This window comes from Staurois parvus, unplaced genomic scaffold, assembly GCF_062004578.1.
Source record: "Staurois parvus isolate SC_StPar_1 unplaced genomic scaffold, SC_StPar_1.0 ptg000222l, whole genome shotgun sequence".
Taxonomy (NCBI): domain Eukaryota; kingdom Metazoa; phylum Chordata; class Amphibia; order Anura; family Ranidae; genus Staurois; species Staurois parvus.
Genome location: NW_028318018.1, coordinates 1266087 through 1293453, shown reverse-complemented (window position 1 = coordinate 1293453; position 27367 = coordinate 1266087). Strand labels below are relative to the sequence as shown.

The 27367-nt window shown below is 43.7% G+C and overlaps 1 protein-coding gene across 1 annotated transcript in view; it reads right to left on the bottom strand.

Annotated features, from left to right (window-relative positions):
• Nucleotides 1–14008: 14008 nt before the first annotated feature.
• Nucleotides 14009–27367, bottom strand: part of LOC149460683 (uncharacterized) — a 54637-nt gene continuing 41278 nt past the window's right edge. Inside the window, exon 5 of the mRNA XM_089679367.1 lies at nt 14009–15796. Coding sequence (XP_089535493.1) covers nt 14298–15796 — 1499 coding nt within the window. The 3' untranslated portion in view covers nt 14009–14297. The remainder of the gene's footprint in view (nt 15797–27367) is intronic.

Here is a 27367-nt window from a genome sequence, read left to right as displayed (position 1 = left end):
TAATAAGTGGTGATCAAATTATCAAGGTGTCCAAATTATTGGTTTACTAAATATTTGCCGTATTTTAACGGCTGGAGGCACTGTAATATTTCATCTAAGGGAACGGGACACGCCCTTTATAAGTAAAATATATCCTTACACAAACCACCACAATAGCCATGGAGGAAAATGGCAACTTCCCATTGGTATGTAACCATTCCGGTCCACATCTTTAAAAAATGTTTTTGTTATAAATGTGCCATTCCCAAGTGTTATATTTAAATCTAAAAATTTAATTTCCTCCTTACTGTGTTCCCATGTGAACTTTATATTTTTATCATTAATATTCAATTTATTTAAAAAATTCACCAATGCTGTTTCTTCTCCTTCCCATATTATTATAACGTCATCAATAAACCTCTTGTATACTTTTAGTTCTTCCGGATAGTTAGTATATATCTCCGTTTCCTCCCAACACGCCATAAAAATATTCGCCACACTTGGTGCATACCTAGCACCCATTGCTACGCCTCTTATTTGTTTGTAATAGGTACCACTATGCCAAAAATAATTGTGACTTAAGGAAAAGTCCAAGCATTCCAGCAGGTATTTCCTTTGGGTCCATGTTAAATTACTGTATTTTCTGAGTCCCCAGTCTACTGACTTCATTGCATCATCATGTCCTATTATTGTATACAATGATGCCACGTCCGCACTGGCTGCATACAGTCTTTTTTTTCCTTTATACTCTTCTAGAATTTGTATCAGATGTTTAGTATCTCTCAGATAAGCCCTTGTGCTTTTCACCACTGGTTGCAGGAATTCATCAATATATTCCCCCATCCTGGCTAATACCGATTCTATGCCATTCACAATTGGTCTGCCAGGTGGATTCTCATCATTTTTGTGTATTTTTGGGACTGTGTAAATTACAGGTACCCTACATAAGTCAGGGACTAGATATTTGGATTCTTTCTTATTAAGAATCTTTTTTTCCATACCTTTCTTTACCAGTTTTTCTAATTCCTTTTTATACGACAAAGTAGGATCCTTTCTTAACACTTGGTATGTAGATTCATCATTAAGCTGAGTGGAGAGTTCTTTCAAATAATAGTCTTTTGATAATATCACGATCCCACCCCCTTTATCCGCTGGTCTTATCACTATATCTTCTCGTTTGGATAGCCTCTTGATCCCTATTTCTAGGCCTATATTTTTCTTGATTATGGGAACCTTCAATTTCTCTACATCCTGATTAACTAATTTCTTAAAAACCTCTATTTGACTGTTATTATTAATCTGTGGGTTAAAAAGTGATCTATTTTTAAGATTAGTATGGGTAAAACTGCTACTCGGGGCATTACTAACACAATTTTTTGCCCCTGGTAATCCTATGAAATATTTTTTTATATTTAATCTTCTGATGAACTTTTGGGTATCTATATAAACTTTAAATTTATTCATGGACGCAGGAGGGGCATATTTCAGGCCTCTATCTAATACCATAAGCTCCTCTTTTGATAATGAGAAGCCACTAATATTGAACACCCCATTACCTATTGTTCTCTTTTTCTTTTGTTTTTTAAATCCGGCTCTACATCCCCTCCTTTTCTTGGGCTCTTTTTCTTTTCTCTTTGGGGGCTCCTCTCCCCTGGGTGTCTCTCTAAAAAATCCCCTTGTCTATACTCCTGCCTCAATGGCTCAAACCTATTGTAGGTGGGTATGGGGCTTCTATATTCATATCTTGGGGGATCCCACCTATCATATGGATCTGGGCCATCATACCTGGGTCCATATGGTCTTGGAATATATGGTCTTGGCTGAAAATTATTGTAATTAGGCCCCGGTGGGTAATACGGCCTATTATTTTGATAGTAAGGTCTATTATTATATGGCGGGCCTTTTTTATTATTGTTGTTGTTATTGGGTCCCCTATAGCCACCATTTCCATTTTTTGGTTTGTATCCACTTTTTGGTGTTCTATAGTTTTGAGTGTTATCTCGTACTTGAATAGGTTGTTGATTCTTATATACTGGTGCAGGACCGCCTTTATTTTCCTCTCTTTCTTTAACTGGAGTAGTATTGGTTGAGGCCAGCTCAACCTCATTATCCGCTGACTGCCATTTGAATACTTGGTTTTTCTTCATATCGTTTAGATCTCTCTGGTATTTTTTTGTCTTGCTGTACTTTACTTCTAGAAGAGTATAAAGGAACAAAAAGACTGTATGCAGCCAGTGCGGACGTGGCATCATTGTATACAATAATAGGACATGATGATGCAATGAAGTCAGTAGACTGGGGACTCAGAAAATACAGTAATTTAACATGGACCCAAAGGAAATACCTGCTGGAATGCTTGGACTTTTCCTTAAGTCACAATTATTTTTGGCATAGTGGTACCTATTACAAACAAATAAGAGGCGTAGCAATGGGTGCTAGGTATGCACCAAGTGTGGCGAATATTTTTATGGCGTGTTGGGAGGAAACGGAGATATATACTAACTATCCGGAAGAACTAAAAGTATACAAGAGGTTTATTGATGACGTTATAATAATATGGGAAGGAGAAGAAATAGCATTGGTGAATTTTTTAAATAAATTGAATATTAATGATAAAAATATAAAGTTCACATGGGAACACAGTAAGGAGGAAATTAAATTTTTAGATTTAAATATAACACTTGGGAATGGCACATTTATAACAAAAACATTTTTTAAAGATGTGGACCGGAATGGTTACATACCAATGGGAAGTTGCCATTTTCCTCCATGGCTATACAATATACCGAAAGGCCAGTTTGTGAGAGTGAGGAGGAATTGCACTAGACATGAAGATTATCTGAAACAGACAAGTAAATTGGGGTCCAGATTCGTAGAGAAAAGATACTCAAAAGATATGATTACTCAGAAAATAAGAGAAGTTGGTAATATGGAAAGAGAGGTACTGTTGAAGGACAAAGATAAAAATAAAGAAGGTATTAATAATGAAGAGGTACCTATAGTATTGGATTACAATATCCATTATAAAAAAATAGAATCTATTTTCAAAAAACATTGGAATATTTTGAAATTGGACCCTGTGCTAACTACAGTTATATCAGACCATCCAAGGTTTGTGTATCGCAAAGCACCTACGGTTAAATCTAGGGTGGTAAAAAGTGTGCTAGATCCTCCATATACGAATAGACTGACTTTTTTGAATGACATAGGTTTTTTCCCATGTAAAAATTGCCTTGCTTGTAAAGCCACAAAAAATATGAAACGAAAGAGCTTCAGGGTTAATACTACTGGACAGGAATATACTATTAAAGACTTTATAACGTGTAAAACCATAGGAGTGGTGTACTGCCTGGAATGCGAATGCGGATACCAATATATAGGTAGAACAAAGAGACCACTATGGAAGAGACTAGGGGAACATGTGAGAAATATTTTAAAAGGGTATCCGAAACATAATGTATCAAGACATTTCTCCATATACCATAACAAGGACCCTAGTAAAATGAAATTTTGGGGTATAGAGAGACACAAAAAACATTGGAGAGGTAGTAATAAAGTTAAATCATTAAGTCAAGCTGAGTCACGTTGGATACATGATATGAGAACCTTGGTCCCAAGAGGTTTAAATGTTGAATTTGACCTCAATTGTTTTATTAGTGATTTTTAATTATATTTTTAATTATATTTTATTATCTGTGAATATATTCTGTAAGCTGATTGTTTTATGCTATAGACCAATTCTAAGATAGGTTTTAAAACTGTGATGTATGGGTAAACTGCAAGCATAAAGGATTTTAGTGTTTGATGTAAAAAAGATTTTATTTTATTTTACTCTATATGTTTATTATTTTTATTTGCGCATATGAGTATATTTGTATACGCATGTGTGTACATTAGTTGGGTATCTGAATATATTTAGCCAAATATGCAGTCTGGGGGAACAGGTAGTAATAAATAAAGCTTTATAACTAATGATGTTCATAAATTAATTTAATTGGAACTATGAGCATCATTTTTAATATTCTTATTTTTAGTAATAAAATAGTTTTTTATGTATTTTATATTTATTTCATGAAACTAATAAAGGAGTTTACAAAATATGTATTTATGTCAGCATAGTTTAGATAGATAGCCTAATGTTGAAGGATGTGGATTAACTAATCGTATATAATGATATTATAACGATTTGAGCACTAGGCTGTTAGTTTAATAGAAATCCCTGGGAGCAGGCTTCAAGAAAATGGCGGCGGCCATACACATGCTAATGAAGGGGAGGTGCATACACCTCCCATTAGGTATAAATGAGATCTGAGTCTCTCTAGCGGTACCCAGATGAAGTCACGAGGTACGTGACGTAACGCGTAGGCACGCAGAGACGCTGTTTCCGGAGTCCGGAGTGACGCACTTCCGGTACGGGACGCCATTTTCCAAGAGGTTACATGAGTGCAGTTTACCCATGCAGGGGAGAAGAAAACGCTGTACACAAATGTGAGTTGTTCTTTATTTGCCTTACAAATAAATGCTGGATTTGAAAACTACTACACTATGGAGGATCTCTTTTTTTGAACTCACTATTATGAGAGTGAGTATTCACAGAGGATCGCTGTAGAGGACTCCATAAGGCGTAAAGGTGTGGAGGAGACCAAACAGGAGGATAGTCTGAGGGGTACCATCCAGGAGTGTTGAGGATCCAAGGTGATCCTAAAGGCTTGTTGGCCCCTAGGGGTCGTTGAAAGGAGGTGAGGAGGCATTGCAGCCAAAGTGGAAGAGTGGATTTTTCACGAGTGACACTATGTTAACACATTGCATGTGCATCTAAGCATCACTTGGATTTCACTGTTGTATATCGGTTTTTTGGATATCGGACAATTTATTTATTTTAGTAATTTGGCACGATCACGTTATATATTTATTTGGAGTGGCACTAACACAAAAATTATGTTGAATGGTTTTATTAACACTATTATGTTTTATGAGGTTTATCACTCATGAGTTAAGCTACACATGTTATGAGCACTTAGATTATTTTAGACACTATGAGATTTGTCACTAGGTCTATGAACTTAATTTATCATTTTTATATCTAAGTTGCCTTGATTATGTTATTTAGCGCTACACTATTATAATATTTATTTGAGCACTGTTTTTGGGTATCAGTTGGAGTGTAAGCGGCTGTTAACTAGGGAAAGGGGAGGGTGGTCCATAGAAGCGCAGGAGGACTTCCAATATACCTGTTTGAACTTGTTATCAGTATAAAAGACACCTGTCCACAACCTCAAACAGTCACACTCCAAACTCCACTATGGTGAAGACCAAAGAGCTGTCGAAGGACACCAGAAACAAAATTGTAGACCTGCACCAGGCTGGGAAGACTGAATCTGCAATAGGCAAGCAGCTTGGTGTGAACAAATCAACTGTGGGAGCAATAATTAGAAAATGGAAGACATACAAGACCACTGATAATATCCCTCGATCTGGGGCTCCACGCAAGATCTCACCCCGTGGTGTCAAAATTATCACAAGAACGGTGAGCAAAAATCCCAGGACCACACGGGGGGACCTAGTGAATGACCTGCAGAGAGCTGGGACCAACGTAACAAAGGCTACCATCAGTAACGCACTACGCCGCCAGGGACTCAGATCCTGCAGTGCCAGACGTGTCCCCCTGCTTAACCTCCCTGGCGGTATGATTCTTTCTGTTTTTTTGTGCTGAAATCGGTACCATTTTTTTGCATGGAAATATGTAGTTTTTTATCGTAGGCTGTAATTTTTAGGAATAACTCCCTGAAATCTGTCTGAACAAGAGTCTAGTAAACATCCCGGGGATGATAAAACTTGAAACACGAAATCATAAATTATAATTTAATAAATAATCATAAAAAATAATAATATAATAATAATAAATTTAATTCAATAATATAATCAAACCAAAAACACTGAAATGTGAAATACAGAGGCAAATTCGCACATCGCTGAGCAAAGTCGCAAAATCGTTTTCAGTGTCTGATGACAAATTTCCCCCACAAATCATTATCACTCAATTCTGCAAGTGGTTCTGATTTACTATCGCTGTTCTAAAACCGATTTTGATGTAATGGGACGCTTTTTGGACGCCATGGACTTTTCTAAGTTTCCAGGCAGAAAGAACATTCAAAATGCAGGCAGGGGACAGGACAAAGCAGTAGGGACAAAATATATGTGAAATGCAGTGAAAAAGCAATGACAGCAAAAATGTAATTTTTTAAAAATTTCAAATTTCCCGCCGGTTCCGCCGCCTGAACGTTCCGACGTCACAGGGACCGGAACACGGAAGCCAGATGCCGGCATCGGCCGGAGGAGATGGACGGGGACGCTGCAGGGGACCCATCGTGGGAGCGAAGGACAAGGTAAGTGCTGCAGGGACCCCCAGAGAACGCTGCATGGTAAGCCCGAGTGTAGCTCGGGGTTACCGCTTTTGGTATAGAAATTCTACCCCGAGCTACACTCGGGAACACCGCTAAGGAGGTTAAGCCAGTACATGTCCGGGCCCATCTGAAGTTTTCTAGAGAGCATTTGGATGATCCAGAAGAGGATTGGGAGAATGTCATATGGTCAGATGAAACCAAAATAGAACTGTTTGGTAGAAACACAACTCGTCGTGTTTGGAGGAGAGAGAATGCTGAGTTGCATCCAAAGAACACCATACCTACTGTGAAGCATGGGGGTGGCAACATCATGCTTTGGGGCTGTTTCTCCGCAAAGGGACCAGGACGACTGATCCATGTACAGGACAGAATGAATGGGGCCATGTATCGTGAGATTTTGAGTGCAAACCTCCTTCCATCAGCAAGGGCATTGAAGATGAAACGTGGCTGGGTCTTCCAACATGACAATGATCCCAAACATACCTCCCGGGCAACGAAGGAGGGGCTTTGTAAGAAGCATTTCAAGGTCCTGGAGTGGCCTAGCCAGTCTCCAGATCTCAACCCCATAGAAAACCTTTGGAGGGAGTTGAAAGTCCGTGTTGCCCAGCGACAGCCCCAAAACATCACTGCTCTAGAGGAGATCTGCATGGAGGAGGAGATCTGCATGGAGGATGGGCCAACATACCAGCAACAGTGTGTGCCAACCTTGTGAAGACTTCCAGGAAACGTCTGACCTCTGTCATTGCCAACAAAGGATATATAACAAAGTATTGACATGAACTTTTCATATTCACCAAATACTTATTTTCCACCATAATTTGCAAATAAATTCTTTCCATATCAGCCAATGTGATTGTCTGGATTTGTTTTCTCATTTTGTCTCTCATAGTTGAGGTCTACCTATGATGCCAATTACAGGCCTCTCTCATCTTTGTAAGTGGGAGAACTTGTACAATTGGTGGTGACTAAATACTTTTTTGCCCCACTGTATTTCAGATTATATGAAAAGACCGGATCGGGATAAAATACCAGATTGTCTCATAAGAATGTAGGAAGTACAGGGTGCGGCAACATAACTTCCTTTTTTGAAATGCGTGTCATTCAGGCTGTAGCGGCCATAGCGGGGCGGGAGTGGTCTCAGGCGACAGGCGTAGTTCTAAAGTTTTTGTTCTCTTTTTACGTGGGTCACTACGTTCAGACAAACCGCGAGTACGACAAGACAAAGAGCTGGAGTCCCTCGACCCATCAGATCACCTGAGAACATCGAAGCAGTGAGAGCTTCAATCTTGCGATCCCCGCAGCGTTCTGCGCGCAAACATGCGTCTGCCCTTGGACTTTCGGATCGTTCAGTGAGGCAAATTCTTCACGATGACCTTCATTACCATCCGTACAAGTTGGCGATTGTGCAGGAACTCTCCGAACGTGACTTCAATTCTCGGAGGAACGCATGTGAGGCAGTTGTTATGATTCGCCAGGTAGTGCCTCTGGCTGCCCACCTGACAGACCTACCCAAAGCGTGGAGTCTAAGTCCCGGTCTGTGCTTTCACCAGGGCCCCTGATGGTGGAGATGGACTTGTAACAGACCAGGACCAGGTCAAGACCTCTGAGCAGGCCCACCAGTGGGAGAGGGATGTTTAGGTACCGGGAGAGCCAGATGTGAGGAGGCCGGCAGGACCTAGCAGGATGGATCACGAGCAGTGGTCCCGTGGGGTAAGCGAGGTACAGAATCGGCAGGCGGAGAGTAGTCAGGTCACACGCAGGGTCAGCAGGATAAGTCAGTCCGCAGATAGGTCAAACAAGCCGGGGGTCAGGAGAGGAGAAGGCAGAGTAGTCAGGGCAATCCGGGTCAAACACAGGAGAAGGCAGAGTAGTCAGGGCAATCCGGGTCAAACACAGGAGAAGGCAGCGTAGTCAGGACAATCCGGGTCAAACACAGGAGAAGGCAGAGTAGTCAGGGCAATCCGGGTCAAACACAGGAGAAGGCAGCGTAGTCAGGACAATCCGGGTCAAACACAGGAGAAGGCAGCGTAGTCAGGACAATCCGGGTCAAACACAGGAGAAGGCAGCGTAGTCAGGGCAATCCGGGTCAAACACAGGAGAAGGCAGAGTAGTCAGGGCAATCCGGGTCAAACACAGGAGAAGGCAGAGTAGTCAGGGCAATCCGGGTCAAACACAGGAGAAGGCAGCGTAGTCAGGGCAATCCGGGTCAAACACAGGAGAAGGCAGCGTAGTCAGGACAATCCGGGTCAAACACAGGAGAAGGCAGCGTAGTCAGGACAATCCGGGTCAAACACAGGAGAAGGCAGCGTAGTCAGGACAATCCGGGTCAAACACAGGAGAAGGCAGCGTAGTCAGGACAATCCGGGTCAAACACAGACGGCAGCGTAGTCAGGACAATCCGGGTCAAACACAGGAGAAGGCAGCGTAGTCAGGGCAATCCGGGTAAAACACAGGAGAAGGCAGCGTAGTCAGGGCAATCAGGGTCAATATTCAGGTTCAGGAATTCAGGATCACAGATAGACCTTGCGGCAATCTGACAGTGCAGGGCATCTTTAAATATCGCGCCCTGCACTGTCATTGGCCGCCCCCCTGGCTGTCATTGGCCACCCAGGGCACGCCCGCGGCTCCCAATGCGCATGCACGAATTCCTGTCAGCCGCGGTCCGCCGAGACCTGGTGCTTGCATCCCGGCGTGGACTGCCGCTAGTGCGTGTGCGCCGGGGAAGGCGCCGCGGCAGTCCCTGACAGCAGTACTCGAAAACGTCCCTGAGGACGCAATTGTTTTTTACAGGGATGAAGCCCATTTTCACTTGACTGGATGCGTCAACAAACAGAACATGCGCTACTGGGCCGACACCAATCCTCGAGAATCGCATCAAAGGCCTTTGCATTCATCTAAAGTCAGTGTGGTGTGCAATTGCCTCAGCTGGGAATATTGGTCCCTGGTTCTTTGAAGAAAATGAGGTCACAGTGACAGTGAATTCAGACCGGTATGTGAACATGTTGGAGGAATTTGTTTTTCCACGACTTGATGAATTGGACTTAGGGGACATTTGGTTCCAACAGGACGGAGCAACGGCTCACACTTCAAGAGCATCAATGGCTGTTTTAAGGGAACACTTCCGGGAGCGCCTCATCTCAATAAGGGGCGATTTGGAGTGGCCAGCCCGCTCCCCCGCTTTGGCCCCTTGCTACTTTTTTTGTGGTTTTTTTTTTAAATGCCGCGTTTATGTAAACCGTTCAAGGACCCTACAAGACCTGAAGGCCAACATCCGTGCAGAAATTGCCAACATACCCGCTGCTATGCTGGTAAGGGCCATGAAAACCGCCAGAAATCGGCTTATTCAGTGTACGGACAATGGGGGGCGTCACCTACCTGATATGATTTTCAAAACTGTGTAAAACAGAACTTTAGATATGTACCTACATTATTAACCATTTGCCGCCCGGCCAATGGACGTTTGGCAGCTGCAAAAGCGCTTCGGCATTCCAGGTGCACGCCCTTTGGCATGCTCCTGCAGAGCCATGCCACGGCACGATCTGTCACCGGCTGTGTACCTTGGACACGGCCGATGACAGATCTGAGTACCGGCCCCCGTTGCTGGTACCATGTGACCTGCTGTGACCAATCACAGCAGGTCACATGACAGTTATATACAATGGATGGCTTCATTCATGCCATCCATTGTATACTAGTGCCTAGCTATAAATGGTCACAGAGGTCACATGCACATGTCATGTGATTAGCTGTGACTAAATCACAGCTAAGCACAAAAAAAAAAAAAAAAAAACCCTGAATGAATCGATGTCATTCAGGTAAATGCTTGCTTATAGCAAAGTAATTCTTTGCTATAAGCAAATTGTGTAAAAAAAAAAAAAAAATACTGATCACTTCCCCAAAGTAGTACAATGTTACTACGGTAACATTGTAGTACTTTGGTCATAGTAAAATATGAAAAAAATAAATTAAAAAAAGTAATAAAAAATTAAAAATAATAATAAAAAAAATATACATATATATTTTTTTCATACTGTCATCAGTCAGTGTCCCTGATCACCGCCATGCCAGTTAGATGATGATGCTGTACTGCACTGGTGACAGTATGTAAAAAAAAAAATAGTGAAAATAATTTTTTTAATTTTTTCATTTTCTGAAAAATGACAAAAAAAATACAACTTCAAAAAACTCGCCATTCCTCTTATGAAGTACGTCAGACTGTCTACTCTGCAAAAAGGGGTCATTTGGGGGATATCTGTACTGTCCTGACATTTGGGGGTATCTGTACTGTCCTGACATTTGGGGATATCTGTCCTGTCCTGACATTTGGGGGATATCTGTACTGTCCTGACATTTGGGGGATATCTGTACTGTCCTGACATTTGGGGGATATCTGTACCATCCTGACATTTGAGGGATATCTGTACCATCCTGACATTTGGGGGATATCTGTACCGTCCTGACATTTGAGGGATATCTGTACCGTCCTGGCATTTGGGGGATATCTGTACCGTCCTGACATTTGAGGGATATCTGTACCGTCCTGGCATTTGGGGGATATCTGTACCGTCCTGGCATTTGGGGGATATCTGTACCGTTCTGACATTTGGGGGATATCTGTACCGTTCTGACATTTGGGGGATATCTGTACCGTCCTGACATTTGGGGGATATCTGTACCGTCCTGACATTTGGGGGATATCTGTACCGTCCTGACATTTGGGGGATCTGTACTGTCCTGACATTTGGGGGATATCTGTACTGTCCTGACATTTGGGGGATATCTGTACTGTCCTGACATTCTTGGACCTCAAGAAATTAGATTGGCCGTCAGTACTTCAGGATTGATCAATTTTCAGATCTATACCATAGTTTGTGAACTTTATAACTTCCCTACAAACTAAAAAATACATCCTAATTTGGGTTATTTTCACCAAAAACATGTAGCAGAATACATCTCGGCCTAAATTTATGAAGAACAAATTATTTATTTGTAAAAACTTTTATAACAGAAACAAAGAAAAACGTGTTTTGTTTTCAAAACTTTTGGTTTTTTTTGTTAATTTAGCAAAAAATAAAAACCCCAGTGGTGATTAAATACCACCAAAAGAAAGCTCTAGTTGTGTGAAGAAAATGATAAAATTTTAGTTTGGATACAATGTTGTATGACCGCGCAATTGTCATTCAAATTGTGAGAGCGCTGAAACGTGAAAAATGGCCTGGGCAGGAAGGGGGAAAATTGCCCGGTATGGAAATGGTTAAAGACAATAAAAACAATTCTGATTCATAAAATGGGTTTTATTGCGTTTTGAAAAAAGGAAGTTATGTTGCTGCACCCTGTATATTATGGTATGTTTGCTGATTTGTAATCCCATGATATATATATAGTATGTTGGAGTTTATCGGTATTGTTAGGAATATTGTATGCATGCTACCAAAGCCGTAATCAATCAGTAGATCAGTATACAAATTATTATTTTATTATCTCTCCTCTGTGTGTACAACTATTATTCTAATCACTTTATGTAATCCAACCTCCTGATAGTTACAATTCTCCATTTAATCAGTTACACCAAAACGTAATGATTGTAAATGAGGAATAATATCTACTCTCCAAGGCATTCTATAGATTTCACAAGGGCCAATCTGTTATAGTGAAATATTCATTTTTCCCGATCACAGATTAGTTAATTCCGACCCCAAATAAACTCAGACCAGACAATTCTTATCCAAGGATGACACCCAGTGGCCATGGGAGGTAATGCTTGAGTAAACATGGGTTAGATAATCAGATTCCCCAATCACAGAGAAGGTTCCACCTCCTGGCCAGGTTTATTCAGATTTGATGAATCTATTAGTCATAACTAGATAAAACCGGCAGGAACACTCACAGAGGAAGGACCATCTACACAGCCATCTGGAAGGTAGACACCATCTCAGACTCAAATCATCTAAAGACACTCATCAACTGAAGAAGAGACGCCATTTTGTGGAAGCTCAATCCCAACCGTTAATTGGCAGCCATCTTTGAGTCTGATCATCAGTTCTCAAAAAAGATTACCTGATACTTGGAGGGTAATTATATATTTTCTGTTGATTTTGCTTGCTTAGACTAGTAAGTCCTTTGCCACATTCCTTTGTGTAACCTAATAACTCTCCCCATGATAACATCACTTCAAGTTAAGTCATTTATAAAAATGTTCCTGTTCTTAGGACATACTGGTGGACAATTCTGCAGTTTATTCCTTCTGCAGGAGACAGATTATTGTCCGTTTTTAGTGGTTATGTTGTTTACAGGGAGACTAATTATTAGATTTAATTCACTCTATTTTAGAGCTTTTACAGAAACATCTTAGTGTCGGTGTAAATCACAATCTGACTATTATTTATGGTGTTTGTAAGTGACTTATGTAAACAAATATTGATTTTAATACTCTGCAGTCTATACCTACACAGATCTTGATTGAGTTCCTAAAGAATTTTTCAGATTAAGTTATTTTTATAAATCATTTTTTGTATTGGAGACACTGTGATTTAAACCAAAAATACCTCATTTGGCCTTTAGATGACGCTAAGTATCCTATCAATTGGCACCATCTAGTGTCCAAAATGTCAGGGAACACCTGAACAATTGATTTAGTCAGCTAAATCAATTGTTCAGGTGTTCCCTGACAATTTGGACACTAGATGGTGCTAATTGATAGGATACTTAGCGTCATCTAAAGGCCAAATGAGGTATTTTTGGTTTTAAATCAATGGTTGGTTTAATTCTGTGGTTTTATGTAATTTATATCTTCAATGTTTGAAAATGTATGATCTCAGGTATTTGTACGAAATTACCCCTAACATAGTAACCTAAGGGGTCTATGCAAAAAATATATTGGGGGAGGTGACAAGCATGTGTCCAGCTGTGACAAATTCTGGCCATATTTTAATAAACTCAGTGATTTCCTATAATTGTCAGCTCCCTCTAGTGGCCATAATGATGTATTACTTCCAAAATACCTCAATCAGGAAAAACAGTTATGGCCACTAGATGGAGCCAATGATCATAGGAAATCCCTGTATGAAAAGACCAACATGTGACATGGCTAAATGAATGTTGGACATATTAGTTCATCTATTCTCTAAGTGGGGCGGTATCTATTGGGCCAATCCCTTTTACAAATCACACATAATATCGCCCTTCAAAGTGAAAACAGAAACGATTTGCAGAAAATCAAAGAGTAGAAATATTTTCTGGTGGATCCCCTCTACCCAGACCCCATATGTATACATAGAACAACAAGCTGTGTTCCCTCTCGTGCCGCACTCCTCCAACCACCCAAACCCACACAGAAGCAAAGGGAAATAATGAGAGGAAAGTTCCCCCCTAGTTTGGGGCGGAGTTCTCCTTCCCTCCTGTTGGGGGATGGGAGAAGGATGGACTGAAGACAGAGAGACGCTTCGGGGTCACCACTGTTCTGTAGAGCCTTGAAATGAAGGACATCAACTTCAGAAGTTCTTGTTGTCTGTGTAAAGTTCCCCGATAACGAGATCTGGGCTCTCCCGGCTTCTAGCTCTGTAACCCGCTATATCATTATCAGGAAACGCAACTCCGACACCCAAGAAGGGCTGAAGTTGTGTCCTTCATTTCCAGGATCTACTGACCACTCTGCACCCCGACATTTACTGCACTTCATCCATGTCTTTGGGGGCCTCTCATCTCCTTATCAACTGTTCCTTCCATGATGAAGATCAGCCATGGAGTATATCTGAGGTGTATATCAGGGGGTGCTTCTTCCCCACATGAGAGCTGGGATGTCCAGCAACATTCATCTAGAATACATTTCCCACACTCAAGGCACTAATACACCTCCAGGGTTGTGTGGGACCCCTGATGTACAGGAAGACAGGACTTCAGTGAGGAACATTTCCCTCACTCAAGACAGGAAAGTGGCTTCTCCCCCATGTGAGATCTCTGATGTGTGGAAAGATGGGACTTCTGTGAAAAACATTTCCCGCACACAGGACAGGAATATGGCTTCTCCCCCGTGTGAGATCTCTGATGTCTGTTAAGATAGGACTTATCTGAAAAACATTTCCCGCATTCAGGACAGGAATATGGCTTCTCCCCCGTGTGAGATCTCTGATGTGTGTAAAGATGGGACATCTGTGAAAAACATTTCCCGCACTCAGGACAGGAATACGGCTTCTCCCCCGTGTGAGATCTCTGATGTTTGTAAAGACTGGACTTCTGTGAAAAGCATTTCCCGCACTCAGGACAGGAAAATTTCTTCTCCCCCGTGTGAGATCTCTGATGTGTGTAAAGATTGGACTTCTCTGAAAAACATTTCCCGCATTCAGGACAGGAATATGGCTTCTCCCCCGTGTGAGATCTCTGATGTTTGGAAAGACTGGACTTCTCTGAAAAACATTTCCCGCACTCAGAACAGGAAAATTTCTTCTCCCCTGTGTGACATCTCTGATGTATGGAAAGATGGGACTTAGTTGAAAAACAATTCCCGCACTCAGGACAAGAATACGGTTTCTCCCCTGTGTGAGATCTCTGATGTATGGAAAGATGGGACTTAGTTGAAAAACAATTCCCGCACTCAGGACAGGCATACGGCTTCTCCCCTGTGTGAGATCTCTGATGTATGGAAAGATGGGACTTAGTTGAAAAACAATTCCCGCACTCAGGACAGGAATACGGCTTCTCTCCCGTGTGAGATCTCTGATGTATGGAAAGATAGGACTTAGTTGAAAAACATTTCCCGCACTCAGGACAGGAATACGGCTTCTCCCCTGTGTGAGATCTCTGATGTATGGAAAGACGGGACTTAGTTGAAAAACATTTCCCGCACTCAGGACAGGAATACGGCTTCTCTCCCGTGTGAGATCTCTGATGTATGGAAAGATAGGACTTAGTTGAAAAACATTTCCCGCACTCAGGACAGGAATACGGATTCTCCCCCGTGTGTGATCTCTGATGTATGTAAAGATAGTACTTAGTTGAAAAACATTTCCCACACTCAGGACAGGAATTCAGCTTTTCTCCCATGTGAGATCTCTGATGTATGGAAAGATAAGACTTAGATGAAAAACATTTCCCGCACTCAGGACAGGAATACGGCTTCTCCCCCGTGTGAGATCTTTTATGCCTATTAAGATAGGATTTATAACAGAAACATTTCCCGCACTCAGTACAGGAGAAGCTCTTCCCTGTTGGAAGGCCGGCCCGGTCCCGCACAGTCTGAGGTTCCTCAGGATACGAGGAATCCAATGGTCCATCTACACTGGGTGGTGCCGGATGGACATTGGAGGGAGCCGGGTTTTCTCCTGGACTATACTGTGTGATGTCCTCATCTTCTACTTTCCAGTCTGGACACAAAGTGAGACAATCCTCGGAGGTTTTCCTCATCTCCCGGCCATGGACTAAAATACAAAGACAAAGAGGATTACTAGACAGGAGCTGATTGGTTCCCCCAAACAGGACTCCGCCCACATCAGGCAGCTTGGTCTCTGAGGAGCTTACAATTCCACCCTCAAGGGAACTAGGAAATGGCTCCTCTGATCTCCTACCAGGTCATTTCTTTATTCATGGACCTTAGTCAGAGAGTGAGGAAACAACCAGAACTGTCTTTTATAGGAGGGACAGTGATGAGGGGATTATAGGACGAGGGTCCCCACCCCCTCTATCACTCATCACCATCTTCCCAACACAAGAAGTACTGCACTTCCTTATTTAGTCCATGATTTAGTCATGAAGAACAGCGGGGCTGAGCCCCACCAGAGGTCAGAGAGTGAGGATGGGGGGAGAACAACCAAGATGAAGACTGGACTGATCCTGAAGACCACCATCATTGGGGTATTGACTCCTCCCTCATTATCACTTTCTGTTTAAGGGTCCAAAGTTGGACGATGTTATCACATTATTATCACCATGTAAAAGTCTGTGCTCCAATCACATCATCCGATATAAAATGTCCAGCTGGGAGGAAATGGGTGTAACAAAAGAGAATCCATATTATGTGTATATATAGCAGTGGGGGGAGGGGGAGAGCAGAAGTCAGGACTATGGAATGTACAATATAGAGTATATAGTGCAGGGGTCAGGAGTATGTAATGTACAAAACGGAGTATATAGTGCAGGGGTCAGGAGTATGTAATAAACAACACGGAGTATATAGTGCAAGGGTCAGGAGTATGTAATGTACAACACAGAGTATATAGTGCAGGGGTCAGGAGTATGCAATGTACAACATAGAGTATATAGTGCAGGGGTCAGGAGTATGTAATGTACAACAGAGTATATAGTGCGGGGGTCAGGAGTATGTAATGCACAACAGAGTATATAGTGCAGGGGTCAGGAGTATGTAATGCACAACAGAGTATATAGTGCAGGGGTCAGGAGTATGTAATGCACAACATGGAGTATATAGTGCAGGGGTCAGGAGTATGTAATGTACAACATAGAGTATATAGTGCAGGGGTCAGGAGTATGTAATGTACAACATGGAGTATATAGTGCAGGGGTCAGGAGTATGTAATGTACAACAGAGTATATAGTGCGGGGGTCAGGAGGATGTATTGTACAACAAAGAGTATATAGTGCAGGGGTCAGGAGTGTGTAATGTACAACATGGAGTATATAGTGCAGGGGTCAGGAGTATGTAATGTACAACAGAGTATATAGTGCAGGGGTCAGGAGTATGGAATGTACAACAGAGTATATAGTGCGGGGGTCAGGAGTATGGAATGTACAATAGAGTATATAGTGCGGGGGTCAGGAGTATGTAATGTACAACAGAGTATATACTGCGGGGGTCAGTTGTATGTAATGTACAACATAGAGTATATAGTGCAGGGGTCAGGAGTATGTAATGTACACCAGAGTATATAGTGCAGGGGTCAGGAGTATGTAATGTACAACATAGAGTATATAGTGCAGGGGTCAGGAGTATGTAATGTACAACATAGAGTATATAGTGTAGGGGTCAGGACTATGTAATGTACAACAGAGTATATAGTGCAGGGGTCAGGAGTATGTAATGTACAACATACAGTATATAGTGCGGGGGTCAGGAGTATGGAATGTACAACATAGAGTATATAGTGCAGGGGTCAGGAGTATGGAATGTACAACATAGAGTATATAGTGCGGGGGTCAGGAGTATGGAATGTACAACAGAGTATATAGTGCGGGGGTCAGGAGTATGTAATGTACAACAGAGTATATAGTGCAGGGGTCAGGAGTATGTAATGTACAACAGAGTATATAGTGCAGGGGTCAGGAGGATGTATTGTACAACATAGAGTATATAGTGCAGGGGTCAGGAGTATGTAATGTACATTATGGAGTATATAGTGCAGGGGTCAGGACTATGTAATGTACAACAGAGTAAATAGTGCAGGGGTCAGGAGTATGTAATGTACAACACGGAGTATATAGTGCAGGGGTCAGGAGGATGTATTGTACAACATAGAGTATATAGTGCAGGGGTCAGGAGTATGTAATGTACATTATGGAGTATATAGTGCAGGGGTCAGGACTATGTAATGTACAACAGAGTATATAGTGCAGGGGTCAGGAGTATGTAATGTACAACACGGAGTATATAGTGCAGGGGTCAGGAGTATGCAATGTACAACATAGAGTATATAGTGCGGGGGTCAGGAGTATGCAATGTACAACATAGAGTATATAGTGCGGGGGTCAGGAGTATGTAATGTACAACAGAGTATATAGTACGGGGGTCAGGAGTATGTAATGTACAACAGAGTATATAGTGCAGGGGTCAGGACTATTTAATGTACAACAGAGTATATAGTGCAGGGGTCAGGAGTATGTAATGTACAACACGGAGTATATAGTGCAGGGGTCAGGAGGATGTATTGTACAACATAGAGTATATAGTGCAGGGGTCAGGAGTATGTAATGTACATTATGGAGTATATAGTGCGGGGGTCAGGAGTATGGAATGTACAACATAGAGTATATAGTGCGGGGGTCAGGAGTATGGAATGTACAACAGAGTATATAGTGCGGGGGTCAGGAGTATGTAATGTACAACAGAGTATATAGTGCAGGGGTCAGGAATATGTAATGTACAACAGAGTATATAGTGCAGGGGTCAGGAGTATGTAATGTACAACATGGAGTATATAGTGCAGGGGTCAGGAGTATGTAATGTACACCATAGAGTATATAGTGCAGGGGTCAGGAGTATGTAATGTACAACATGGAGTATATAGTGCAGGGGTCAGGACTATGTAATGTACAACATGGAGTATATAGTGCAGGGGTCAGGAGTATGTAATGTACAACAGAGTATATAGTGCAGGGGTCAGGAGTATGTAATGTACACCATAGAGTATATAGTGCAGGGGTCAGGAGTATGTAATGTACACTATAGAGTATATAGTGCAGGGGTCAGGATTATGTAATGTACAACATAGAGTATATAGTGCAGGGGTCAGGATTATGTAATGTACAACATAGAGTATATAGTGCAGGGGTCAGGAGTATGTAATGTACAACAGAGTATATAGTGCAGGGGTCAGGAGTATGTAATGTACAACAGAGTATATAGTGCAGGGGTCAGGAGTATGTAATGTACAACACAGAGTATATAGTGCGGGGGTCAGGAGTATGGAATGTACAACACAGAGTATATAGTGCAGGGGTCAGGAGGATGTAATGTACAACATAGAGTATATAGTGCAGGGGTCAGGAGGATGTAATGTACAACATAGAGTATATAGTACAGGGGTCAGGAGTATGTAATGTACAACATAGAGTATATAATGCAGGGGTCAGGAGTATGTAATGTACAACATGGAGTATATAGAGCAGGGTTCAGGAGTATGTAATGTACAACATGGAGTATATAGCGCAGGGGTCAGGAGTAAGGAATGTACAACATGGAGTATATAGCGTAGAGGTCAGGAGTATGGAATGTACAACATGGAGTATATAGCGCAGGGGTCAGGAGTAAGGAATGTACAACATGGAGTATATAGCGTAGGGGTCAGGAGTAAGGAATGTACAACATGGAGTATATAGCGCAGGGGTCAGGAGTATGGAATGTACAACATGGAGTATATCACGCAGGGGTCAGGAGTAAGGAATGTACAACATGGAGTATATAGCGCAGGGGTCAGGAGGATGTAATGTACAACAGAGTATATAGCACAGGGATCAGGAGTATGTAATGTACAAGTTATAGAGTATATAGTGCAGGGGTCAGGAGTATGTAATGTACAACATAGAGTATATAGTGCAGGGGTCAGGAGTATGTAATGTACAAGTTATATAGTATAAGGGTCAGGACTCTCAGTATTAGTATTCTGTAATCAGTGGAAGCTTAAATGTTTACTGTAGACAACATGTAGAGGTGTGATGGGATTAAACCATCATGAAACCGGTTAGATTGGAGGTGAGCAAATCCTTGGACAGAGGGGTGGCGGTGGACGTGGTATACTTGGACAGAGGGGTGGCTGTGGACGTGGTACACTTGGACAGAGGGGTGGCTGTGGACGTGGTACACTTGGACAGAGGGGTGGCGGGGGGATGTGGTACACTTGGACAGAGGGGTGGCGGTGGACGTGGTATACTTGGACAGAGGGGTGGCGGTAGACGTGGTATACTTGGACAGAGGGGTGGCGGGGTACGTGGTATACTTGGACAGAGGGGTGGCGGTGGACGTGGTATACTTGGACAGAGGGGCGGCGGTGGACGTGGTATACTTGGACAGAGGGGCGGCGGTGGACGTGGTATACTTGGACAGAGGGGCGGCGGTGGACGTGGTATACTTGGACAGAGGGGCGGCGGTGGACGTGGTATACTTGGACAGAGGGGCGGCGGTGGACGTGGTATACTTGGACAGAGGGGCGGCGGTGGACGTGGTATACTTGGACAGAGGGGCGGCGGTGGACGTGGTATACTTGGACAGAGGGGCGGCGGTGGACGTGGTATACTTGGACAGAGGGGCGGCGGTGGACGTGGTATACTTGGACAGAGGGGCGGCGGTGGACGTGGTATACTTGGACAGAGGGGCGGCGGTGGACGTGGTATACTTGGACAGAGGGGCGGCGGTGGACGTGGTATACTTGGACAGAGGGGCGGCGGTGGACGTGGTATACTTGGACAGAGGGGCGGCGGTGGACGTGGTATACTTGGACAGAGGGGCGGCGGTGGACGTGGTATACTTGGACAGAGGGGCGGCGGTGAACGTGGTATACCTGGACAGAGGGGCGGCGGTGAACGTGGTATACCTGGACAGAGGGGCGGCGGTGGACGTGGTATACTTGGACAGAGGGGTGGCTGTGGACACGGTATACTTGGACAGAGGGGTGGCGGTGGACGTGGTACACTTGGACAGAGGGCTGGCGGTGGACGTGGTACACTTGGACAGAGGGCTGGCTGTGGACGCGGTACACTTGGACAGAGGGGTGGCTGTGGACGTGGTATACTTGGACAGAGGGGTGGCGGTGGACGCGGTACACTTGGACAGAGGGGTGGCTGTGGACGCGGTACACTTGGACAGAGGGGTGGCTGTGGACGTGGTATACTTGGACAGAGGGGTGGCGGTGGACGTGGTATACTTGGACAGAGGGGTGGCGGTGGACGTGGTACACTTGGACAGAGGGGTGGCGGTGGACGTGGTATACTTGGACACAGTTCCCCACACACGGATAATGTGTATGGTAACTTACACAGGATGACTGGCTGGCGCTCTTGCCATTGGCTGAATTCGCGTACAATAACACGAATCATTCTGCTACGGGGCAATCCCCATTTTTTGCCAATTACGGGTGTCACCCCACGTTTTTACCTGACCTGATTCCTGAAAGCCCGGTCCCTGCTACACAAAATATGCTGGATTTTTTTTCTGCCAATAACAAGGTGCTTCAAGAAGCTATTGCAAAGGCCCAGGAGGACAGTAAAAGGGCTTCCAACAGGAGAAGAAGAGGTGAGCTACGTCTGCAACCGGGGGACCAGGTCTGGCTAGCCACTACCAATTTGAGGATGTCTTGTCCTTTGAAAAAACTGGGGCCGAAATTTATGGGTCCATTCCAGGTGAAATGGAAAATCAATGAAGCGGCGTATGAACTGGCACTTCCAGGAACTTTTAAGATTCACCCGCTTTTCCACGTGTCGCTACTGAAGCCAGCAGTACCAGATCCCTTCCCGAAGGTCCAGACCTCCGGAGGCCATAACCATTAACGAGCAAGAAGAATTTGAGGTTGAAGCAATCATAGATTGCAGGAAAAGAGGCGGCCAGACACAGTTCCTGATTAAGTGGAAGGACTATGGTCCTGAGGAGAATTCGTGGGAGCCGGCCCAGAATGTTCACGCCCATAGACTTGTCCGGGAGTTCTATCGTAGCCACCCACGGAGGAGAGATTGGTTGGGCATCCGAAGGATGCCCGTGGGGGGGAGCAATGTCAGGGATTGCGGCGGCACGCGGATCTGCGCATGTGCAGAACGCCGATTCATTCTAGCCGGCGGGCACTAGGACCTGGGCAGTGATGGCTGTGCATGCACACTCACGATCGCGGACTCTTGCCTGGCACCAATGACAGGGCGCGGTATTTAAACCTGCCCTGCACAGACTCTCATTGCCGTATGGTCTTGTATCCTGTGTATCTGCTGATTGACTTGTTACCGACCCTGCCTGATCCTCACCTCTGCCGGCTACTCCTGATCCTCACCTCTGCCGGCTACTCCTGATCCTCACCTCTGCCGGCTACTCCTGATCCTCACCTCTGCCGGCTACTCCTGATCCTCACCTCTGCCGGCTACTCCTGATCCTCACCTCTGCCGGCTACTCCTGATCCTCACCTCTGCCGGCTACTCCTGATCCTCACCTCTGCCGGCTACTCCTGATCCTCACCTCTGCCGACTTCTCCTGATCCTCACCTCTGCAGACTTCTCCTGATCCTCACCTCTGCAGACTTCTCCTGATCCTCACCTCTGCAGACTTCTCCTGATCCTCACCTCTGCTGACTTCTGCTGACTTCTCCTGACCTCTGCTGACTTCTCCTGACCTCTGCTGACTTCTCCTGACCTCTGCTGACTTCTCCTGACCTCTGCTGACTTCTCCTGACCTCTGCTGACTTCTCCTGACCTCTGCTGACTTCTCCTGACCTCTGCTGACTTCTCCTGACCTCTGCTGACTTCTCCTGACCTCTCCTGACCTCTGCTGACTTCTCCTGACCTCTGCTGACTTCTCCTGACCTCTGCTGACTTCTCCTGACCTCTGCTGACTTCTCCTGACCTCTGCTGACTTCTCCTGACCTCTGCTGACTTCTCCTGATCCTGACCTCTGCTGACTTCTCCTGATCCTGACCTCTGCTGACTTCTCCTGATCCTGACCTCTGCTGACTTCTCCTGATCCTGACCTCTGCTGACTTCTCCTGATCCTGACCTCTGCTGACTTCTCCTGATCCTGACCTCTGCTGACTTCTCCTGATCCTGACCTCTGCTGACTTCTCCTGATCCTGACCTCTGCTGACTTCTCCTGCTCTGACCTCTGGCTCGTTTGACTTCTCTCCTGGATATCCCTATTTGATCTGAACTCCTGTTACTGAACCCGGCGAGTGACCCGACTACTCTTTGCCTGCTGCCTTGTACTACGCTGACCCCACTGTTACCGATCCGGCCATCTGACCACGCTCACTACTCTGCCATCCATCCTGCACAGATCCAGTCATCACGGCTCCAGCCTTCCAACCTCTTCACGTCAGGCTCTCTACCTGCATATACCTCTGGCAGATCCCTCTACCACGGGCGGGTGTACTCAGGGGCCGCGACCTGTTCACTGTCTGCTCTAAGTCCATCCCCACCATCAGGGGCCCTGGTGAACAAGCAGACTGGGACTTAGACTCCGTGCTCCTGGGAATCCTTTCCTGTGGACTGCTAGAGGTACCGCCAGGCGGTGTTTGACAGGGACAGTGGTGGAGAAGGATCTGTGGGGGGGGGTCAAGGGTGGAGAAGGATCTGTGGGGGGGGGGGGTCAAGGGTGAAGAAGGATCTGGGGGGGGGGTTCAAGGGTGAAGAAGGATCTGGGGGGGGGTCAAGGGTGGAGAAGGAACTGGGGGGGGGTTAAGGGTGGAGAAGGATCTGGGGGGGGTCAAGGGTGGAGAAGAATCTGGGGAAGGTCAAGGGTGGAGAAGAATCTGGGGGGGTCAATGGTGGAGAAGGATCTGGGGGAATCAATGGTGAAGGATCTGGGAGGATCAATGATGGAGATCTGGGGGTTCTGGTAGATTACATGCAATGCCAAGCTGCGGGTTCTAAAGCGAGAAAAATCCTCTCTTGTATTAGGAGAGGTATAGACTCCAGAGAGAGATATCACCCCCCTCCCCCCGGGTACAAATCATTAGTAAGACCTCATCTGGAATATGCAGTTCAGTTTTGGGCTCCAATTCACAAAAAGAACATTGGGGAACTGGAGGAAGTACAGAGAAGGGCAACCAAACTGATACGAGGCATGGAGGAGATCAGCTATGAGGAAAGATTAGAGGAACTGAATGTATTCTCTACTGAGAAGAGGAGATTAAGGGGGGATATGATCTCCATGTATAATACATAAGGGGGGAAATGATCTCCATGTATAATACATAAGGGGGGATATGATCTCCATGTATAATACATAAGGGGGGATATGATCTCCATGTATAATACATAAGGGGGGATATGATCTCCATGTATAATACATAAGGGGGGATATGATCTCCATGTATAATACATAAGGGGGGATATGATCTCCATGTATAATACATAAGGGGGGATATGATCTCCATGTATAATACATAAGGGGGAATATGATCTCTATGTATAATACATAAGGGGGGATATGATCTCCATGTATAATACATAAGGGGGATATGATCTCCATGTATAATACATAAGGGGGGGATATGATCTCCATGTATAATACATAAGGGGGGGGGATATGATCTCCATGTATAATACATAAGGGGGGGATATGATCTCCATGTATAATACATAAGGGGGGGATATGATCTCCATGTATAATACATAAGGGGGGGATATGATCTCCATGTATAATACATAAGGGGGGGATATGATCTCCATGTATAATACATAAGGGGGGGATATGATCTCCATGTATAATACATAAGGGGGGGATATGATCTCCATGTATAATACATAACGGGGATATGATCTCCATGTATAATACATAAGGGGGGGATATGATCTCCATGTATAATACATAAGGGGGGGATATGATCACCATGTATAATACATAAGGGTGGATATGATCTCCATGTATAATACATAAGGGGGGATATGATCTCCATGAATAATACATAAGGGGGGGGGATATGATCTCCATGTATAATACATAAGGGGGATATGATCTCCATGTATAATACATAAGGGGGGATATGATCTCCATGAATAATACATAAGGGGAGGGGATATGATCACCATGTATAATACATAAGGGGGGGTATGATCTCCATGTATAATACATAAGGGGGATATGATCTCCATGTATAATACATAAGGGGGATATGATCTCCATGTATAATACATAAGGGGGGATATGATCTCCATGAATAATACATAAGGGGGGGGGATATGATCACCATGTATAATACATAAGGGGGGAAATGATCTCCATGTATAATACATAAGGGGGGATATGATCTCCATGTATAATACATAAGGGGGGATATGATCTCCATGTATAATACATAAGGGGGGATATGATCTCCATGTATAATACATAAGGGGGGATATGATCTCCATGTATAATACATAAGGGGGGGATATGATCTCCATGTAGAATACATAAGGGGGGGATATGATCTCCATGTAGAATACATAAGGGGGGGATATGATCTCCATGTATAATACATAAGGGGGGGGATATGATCACCATGTATAATACATAAGGGGGGATATGATCTCCATGTATAATACATAAGGGGGGATATGATCACCATGTATAATACATAAGGGGGGATATGATCTCCATGTATAATACATAAGGGGGGATATGATCTCCATGTATAATACATAAGGGGGGATATGATCTCCATGAATAATACATAAGGGGGGGATATGATCTCCATATATAATACATAAGGGGGATATGATCTCCATGTATAATACATAAGGGGGGGGGATATGATCTCCATGTATAATACATAAGGGGGGGGGATATGATCTCCATGTATAATACATAAGGGGGGGGGGGATATGATCTCCATGTATAATACATAAGGGGGGGGGATATGATCTCCATGTATAATACATAAGGGGGGGGATATGATCTCCATGTATAATACATAAGGGGGGGGATATGATCTCCATGTATAATACATAAGGGGGGGATATGATCTCCATGTATAATACATAAGGGGGGGGGGATATGATCTCCATGTATAATACATAAGGGGGGGGATATGATCTCCATGTATAATACATAAGGGGGGGGATATGATCTCCATGTATAATACATAAGGGGGGGGATATGATCTCCATGTATAATACATAAGGGGGGGATATGATCTCCATGTATAATACATAAGGGGGGGGATATGATCTCCATGTATAATACATAAGGGGGGGTATGATCTCCATGTATAATACATAAGGGGGGGTATGATCTCCATGTATAATACATAAGGGGGGATATGATCTCCATGTATAATACATAAGGGGGGATATGATCTCCATGTATAATACATAAGGGGGGATATGATCACCATGTATAATACATAAGGGGGGGGGGGAATATGATCTCCATGTATAATACATAAGGGGGGGTATGATCTCCATGTATAATACATAAGGGGGGGTATGATCTCCATGTATAATACATAAGGGGGGATATGATCTCCATGTATAATACATAAGGGGGATATGATCTCCATGTATAATACATAAGGGGGGATATGATCTCCATGTATAATTCATAAGGGGGGGATATGATCTCCATGTATAATACATAAGGGGGGGTATGATCTCCATGTATAATACATAAGGGGGGGTATGATCTCCATGTATAATACATAAGGGGGGATATGATCTCCATGTATAATACATAAGGGGGGATATGATCTCCATGTATAATACATAAGGGGGGATATGATCACCATGTATAATACATAAGGGGGGGGGGATATGATCTCCATGTATAATACATAAGGGGGGGTATGATCTCCATGTATAATACATAAGGGGGGGTATGATCTCCATGTATAATACATAAGGGGGATATGATCACCATGTATAATACATAAGGGGGATATGATCTCCATGTATAATACATAAGGGGGGATATGATCTCCATGTATAATACATAAGGGGGGGATATGATCTCCATGTATAATACATAAGGGGGGATATGATCTCCATGTATAATACATAAGGGGGATATGATCTCCATGTATAATACATAAGGGGGGATATGATCTCCATGTATAATACATAAGGGGGGATATGATCTCCATGTATAATACATAAGGGGGGATATGATCTCCATGTATAATACATAAGGGGGGGTATGATCTCCATGTATAATATGTATAATACATAAGGGGGGGGATATGATCTCCATGTATAATACATAAGGGGGGGATATGATCTCCATGTATAATACATAAGGGGGATATGATCTCCATGTATAATACATAAGGGGGGGTATGATCTCCATGTATAATATGTATAATACATAAGGGGGATATGATCTCCATGTATAATACATAAGGGGGGATATGATCTCCATGTATAATACATAAGGGGGGGATATGATCTCCATGTATAATACATAAGGGGGATATGATCTCCATGTATAATACATAAGGGGGGATATGATCTCCATGTATAATACATAAGGGGGGATATGATCACCATGTATAATACATAAGGGGGATATGATCTCCATGTATAATACATAAGGGGGGATATGATCTCCATGTATAATACATAAGGGGGATATGATCTCCATGTATAATACATAA